Source organism: Sinocyclocheilus grahami, unplaced genomic scaffold, assembly GCF_001515645.1.
Source record: "Sinocyclocheilus grahami isolate Dianchi unplaced genomic scaffold, SAMN03320097.WGS_v1.1 scaffold92.1, whole genome shotgun sequence".
Lineage (NCBI taxonomy): Eukaryota > Metazoa > Chordata > Actinopteri > Cypriniformes > Cyprinidae > Sinocyclocheilus > Sinocyclocheilus grahami.
Window position 1 is genome coordinate 1,841,558 of NW_015505271.1, and position 6,248 is coordinate 1,847,805.

Genomic DNA, 6,248 nt, shown 5'->3' on the forward strand with positions numbered 1-6,248 from the left:
AGTACGCAACCACATTTTGTGTTTAGGAAAAATGATTTGATCTAAATTATGTATTATAGGCTAATTATTATTATTTCAGATACGTATAAACGAAACTTACCAGTGAAAAATAAGATTGTTTGACAGACGTGAAACGTACTAAACGAACACTAGCCTATAGTGTAAATCATTACAGGCAAAGTTTAAGCGCAGTCTGCGCAGATTTTCTTTTCTTTTTTTTTGAACCCAGTTGTAAAAACCCTTAAAAACGTCACTTTAAAGATACTTAGAAAGATTAGTACATTTAAAATAATTGGGCGAAAGGGAAATGTAGCGTGTGAATCAAATTAATTAGTTTTTATAGGTTGCGTGATTATTCACGTGTCCTCTAAAATGACACTTGTTCTTAACACTCAAGCACAGAAATATTGAATGGTTATACTTTAAATGAGCTGTCTGATGATTTGTGATCATGTTTCCGCCTCAGTGTGTGTGTGAAAAAGACGAGCATCAAGACCATATTTAAATAGGCTACTGTTTAGTAAAAGTAAGAGAAGTAGGCTAGCCTACTGAACAATAAACACCAGGGACGATCGGTGTTCAGAAACCATAAATAACCGGACCCGTTAAAATGGCCTCCAAATAAATATGAATGAATCAACCAACCGCTACACAGAAATACGACTTTTGACAGGAATAAAAAATATATATTATTTTTTCTCTATTTTCTGCACCTTGTACATTTGGTACAAGAAAACTCTTGTACCAAATGTTTACTAATCCAAAACTACTATCATGACACAAAAAGAAGAATTGAAATCTACAGTTAATAATAAAACACAAACGTCTCAATATAGCCTACTTAGACATCCTACATTGCCTATAATAATCGTGTTAGGCTATTTTTTTCTCCCTCACACACAGTAACTGACACTCTGTGAAATCATTTGAGTTTCTTTTTTCCTTCACGTCGTGTATCAGTGAGGATAGGGAATAGCACTGCTCCATATATTTGGCTTTCAAAGCTGTAAACAATTTTCCGGCCAAACAAGGGATAAACTCCGTTTATCCGTTAAACTCAAGGTCTACCGATTAAGCTCTAAAAATCTCACATGAAGCCATCATCGCCAAAATGCACTGCTGCTGACACAAATCACTTTATTTGAATTCAGTGAAATAACAGGAAACACAAAGTAATTAATCGGAGACGATACATCGAAATGCCTCGTACAAAATGACTAGTCTTAGTATTATAGCTGGTGTAAACTCTTGGAAATCGTGTGCCTTCATTTTGGGTTGTTAAAAAAAAAGCTAAAGAAAATTCTCAACTTCACAAAATGACCGTACAACAACACAGCGCATAATTAGCTATATTTCACAAACATGATTGTATACCGCCAAGGAAAGCATATTTTAAGTCGATATGCTAAGCTCTCAGTATCTAGGTTGCTTATTTAGAGGAATTAAATTCTATTTGTAATATTGCTACGTAGTAAGGTACACACCACACTTCGGTAAAAATAACATAAAAGAAACAGATAGAAAGAAAAAAAAGAGGAACTAATCAAAGCCTGATTTGCAGTTGATTTCTTTGTTATTGTTGTAATTGTGATTAATGCGTCTCCTATTCCAGCAAGTAGAAAATCAGAGTCACTAGACAGGTAACCAGAATAAACTCCTGTAATTTACTAAATTGTAAACCGGAAAATCATAACATTTGTCAAGGATTATGCATGATTGCAAATGCAATAAATAAATAAAAATCATAACTTGAGTCATCTACATTGTTGATGAAATATTGCTAAGAAGTTGGGAAGTCTGCAATTCTAAAGCCACCACAATCATTTCAGTGATTATTAAAAAAGCCATATCACTACAAAGATTTTACTTTCTGTCCCCCAACACACACTTGTAACATTAGAGCAAACAAGCTTTATAAAATCACAAACCCTGATTGTAGTCGCAATAACAGCAGAGACATTGGGCCAAACAGTAGTTTGTGAATCAAATGCTACTCATTCACTTCTAATGAAACGTGTTAGCCAAGAGAATATAAAATAGGACTTCTTAAGCAAGAAGGACTTTTGCAGTAACATATCATTCAGACGAAAGAAAAACAAACATTCTTTACAAAGAGCCATGAAATCTTCCGCATGCAAGAACAAAATTACAGGGAATCAACACACATAACATTATTAGGCAGTGCCATATCTTCAGCATTGAGTTACAAACTGACATACCTCCATGACTTTGGACATTAATCGTATACCTGAGCTGCAGGACTAATCTAAAATTGGGGATTCAAAAATACATCATCAGGTTCATTATTCCTGAGGGAAATTTATTTTGAGAAGTGCTTCCCCTGAAACTCAATATATAAGAAACAGATTGCTTTTAATATCAGTGCTCATTCCTTAATTAATATATGGAAGGAAAAAAGGAACTACCAATGTTGTACTGATTGTACATCATTAGTATTAGTACCATAAATATTGAAACTGCAAATAAATCAATTTAAAAGAAAAAACAGCCTCTGTATAAATTAATATCAGTGCAGGTCATATGCGGAACTTGTGATATTACCTTACAGCCTTTTCTAAATAAATGAAGATGTGTTTGATTTGCTCTTGCGTTATTCAGTTGTCAATCCTGAACAGTAAACGCTCTGTTGTTAAAGCTCATTTATGGAAACCAGAAGATGAGCCGTCAAGCCACTCTTGAGAAACGTAAGAGAAAACAATAAAAAGCGGCTGTCATTACAGTCAAAGACATAATCACAGTGCATATTGACTGATTTGGAGTTATTTCTGAGAAAGTGGATGTCTGTGCTGCAGCGGTTGATGGACTTTGTCAGTTTGTAACGGAAATGAAATGATTGAGTAACGTGCAATAGTACAACCTCCACCACATCCTAAAAAAAAAAAAAAAGACATTCAGTCAAAAAACAACTCAAATCTCCATTGCCTTTCAGACTGCTAACAATTCTACTTGCAGGACCATTGTCAGGTGGTCGAGCTTTTGGTCAGGCGCTGGTTTCCTGTTTGAGGCGTTGGCTGCGGGCCTTGTACACCTCAATCAGGAGGTCTTTCACGTACTGGATCTCCCGCTCCACTGATTCTGCCTTGTCCCGTAGCTCACGGTTTCTACCCTCCAGACCATGAAGCTGTTCCTCCAACGAGTCAAACTCCACTCGCTTCTTTTGGCGATACCTGTTAAAAAAATTATTAATACAGAGGAAAGTCAGTTTTACTTACAGAAGGTGTGGTCTTTTAAATCCCACAAGCAGCTACTTCGTAATGCCCGCAGGCATTGTAGTCTGAAGCATAATACAATTTTGCCTCTATCAAGTATTTTGTACTACACATGACTAAGTGTAACTCCAAAACCCCACCAAATGTTCTATGCTCACTCATCTAAAATACAATTGACACCACTGTGATTCTGAAAATACCTGTGAGCTGCAGTCTTGTTCTGGTCTCTCTTCTTTTGTTTGCGTTCACCATGGTTCACTTCAATTAGTGGCACATCTAGGTCTGGTTTCACAATGCAGGGGTCTTCTTTCAGCACACAGACTCCTCTGGCACATGGGGACCCCATTTCAGGTCCGTGGCGTTCACCACTCAGGCAGTCTGGGCTTTGGCCTTCGAGAAAGCCACAGTGGAAGTTATGTTGCCGGTGGATCTCAACGCTCTCCGCCTTCACTGGGTCATTAATGGCCCCAAGGAAGCTGTGGTAGGCCTCTTCTTGGGATGAACTTTGGAGGAAACCGCTTTCGTTGGGTTTGGACTTCCAGGGAATGTTGGCCTTCACATCGCTACCACCATTCTTGGATTCATTCATCATTTCTATCTCCACACTTCCTCCTATGCCGCTTAAATTGACTTCTCTGATGCCGTACATCATCATTTCTTCTTTCTTGTGGGGAATTTGAACAGATCCGCTAAAGTTGTACCCGCCACTGCTGCCGGCCTTGCTTGCGCCGACGGCCTCTTCCGTGTAGCGGCAGTTCTTCTCCTCTTTGGGTAAAATGGCGCACCTCCTGATCTCCACTGCACTGCCTAGGCAGTAGCCTTTGCCTACCACCCGTTCATCTTCAGCACAGCTGTAGCTCCCACCAGGTGCAACAGCTGAGTTACCTGAGGAACTTCCTTTGGAACTCCAGATGCTACTCTCGTAGCTGTCACCCACCCTCACCCCATCGGAAACTCTCTTGCGGCTGCAGACGTTGCTGTTGGGGCGGCTGCAACTGTAAGGGGCATGCCTAGGAATCTTGGTACGGCCAATGGGACCCCCACAAAAGCTCAGCAAGTCAAGTTCCCCAGTTGCCAGGGTAACAAGTAGAGGGCTGGATTCGGATTGGTTGGAAGTAGAATATGATCCGTAGGGCAACTGGTAATACGACGGTGGACCAACTGCCGATGGACCCTTGTCGCATCTGCCCAGTTTGGAGGCTTTTTCTGGGAGTGGGTCAGACAGGAAGTAATCCTCCAGCTGAGCAAGCTCCTCTTGCAGCAGAGAGGTCATGACCTCCAAATCTGAGGGCACCTGGATGTCATTCTGGAGGGGCGAGGGGGGAAGGGATGCATTGGGGGAGGGAGAGGAGAGTGGGGTTGGGAGGTAAGAGGAGAAATCTACTTCTTCCGTCATCCAGTCACTAAGACCATCACCTATAGGGAAAACAGAGGTCAGCATGTTAATCATTGGCCTAGAGATCCAATGTAACAATTATTTAAACCAAATAAACTATTCCAGCAGTATTTTAACAAATCGTTTTAAAAAATACAAATCGCATCTCAGTGTGCGTACTAAATCGAAAATGCAAAAGGTAGCATTAAACTAGCATGTTATCTACAAATAATATAAAATAGATCCACGTTGGTAGTTTTACTCACTGTTCAAGGAGAACGAAATGTGCTGCAGTGCGGTGCCCACCTGAAACTGGGAAAAATAAAAAACTGTATTCACTGCAACTCACCAATTAAGTGCTGGTTCTCCTCTGGCCCCTCCCCTCTGCGCCCCTCCGATTGGCTGTGGTTAGCCTGTGGGTGAGAGAGAGTGAGGGGGTCTGCCGGGCAGACGAGTAGAGTCTTCCAAATGGGTGCTGACATTGTCATCATCCTGTCCGTTGGTCCTGGATGTCAAAATGGGCATAAGAAAAAACCTGAAAGAAATAATGACTGCTAGCTGTTACACAAACAAGTGCCATTTGAAAGTACGTAAAAGAATGGAATGTGTGTCAAAATACATGTGAAACATGTGAAAATGTTCAGACTGATTATTCTGAGATCATTCCTAATGTTGCAAACACTGTGTAGCAACGACCGAAAGAGCTTAAGGAGTTTCTGAAACTTTTCCCAATAAGCAAGACAGTGTGCATAAAACATCATCGCCTGAAGCACTGTTACAAGTGACAACACGCTCAACAACACTTAAACAAAAGCAATACACCTAAACAGTACAAAGCCAAGAGACAAAACAACAAAAGCAAAAAGTACTAAGTTGTACTTACTCCATTCTTGCTGAAATGTTTTGGGCTTGGGGTGCGTTGCAAAAGCAAAGCACGGCGTTTCTTTAGGATCGAAGTCTCTAGTAAATTAAAAAGCCATGTCTCCTTCGCAGTGTCTGGGACTGAAGTGTTGTTGGTCTTGCTTTGTTGTGATGGAGTTGATGACTGAGAATCGGCTAATTGAGTCAATGCATCAGGTCACCCACACCTAGCAACCAGCTGCGTCACGCGGTCAGCCCCCCAGTGCTACAGATTCCTCCGCCCTATGGATGTATTGGTCGAGATAAATTCACACTTCGGGCCGGTGTAAACGCCCACAAGAATTAAAACTCACTTTCTCAACGACTTCCGAGAAAACACAAAATCCCCGCTAGCACGTTCCTTAACTTAAAAATAAGTTTTGAGGCCATGAGAGAATATGTAATATGTAATGAAAGCGGCTGTTCGCGAGAGTTTGGATGATTATCATACAGCTGCAGTATCTGGTAATACATAAAATATTCATATCATAACACGCATAGCATACACTGCCGTTCAAATATGTATTGTTTCACAGGGACTACTTGATTTCTTCTAGCGAGGAAGAACACTTTCTGCTACCCAGGAGATGCGTGGCTGTTGTTGCAGGTTAGTTGCATCAGCGCTTCAAGCTGCTAGCAGATTCGCTGGACGGACCGAACCTGTCGCGCAGCGATTGGCTGGAGAGGAACTGTTGTGTTCTCTCATTGGCTGCCGCTAGAGAGACGCTGCTTCCCAGTGGTCT

General features: G+C 41.0%; 1 protein-coding gene across 2 annotated transcripts; it reads right to left on the reverse strand.

Annotated features, from left to right (window-relative positions):
* Positions 1–1,120: 1,120 nt before the first annotated feature.
* LOC107587340 (uncharacterized) lies at positions 1,121–5,106 on the reverse strand. 2 transcript variants are annotated; one of them, XM_016275085.1, is made up of 4 exons: positions 4,955–5,106; positions 3,431–4,646; positions 2,977–3,188; positions 1,121–2,890 (listed from the first exon to the last, which is right to left on the reverse strand). In XM_016275085.1, the coding sequence occupies exons 1-3, from the start codon at positions 5,094–5,096 to the stop codon at positions 3,002–3,004; spliced, it is 1,545 nt and encodes a 514-aa protein (XP_016130571.1). In that variant the 5' UTR covers positions 5,097–5,106; the 3' UTR covers positions 1,121–2,890; positions 2,977–3,001. The 2 variants fall into 2 exon arrangements, with proteins under 2 accessions (XP_016130571.1, XP_016130570.1); XM_016275084.1 differs by having other exon boundaries at positions 1,121–3,188.
* Between the last annotated feature and the right edge of the window lie 1,142 nt (positions 5,107–6,248).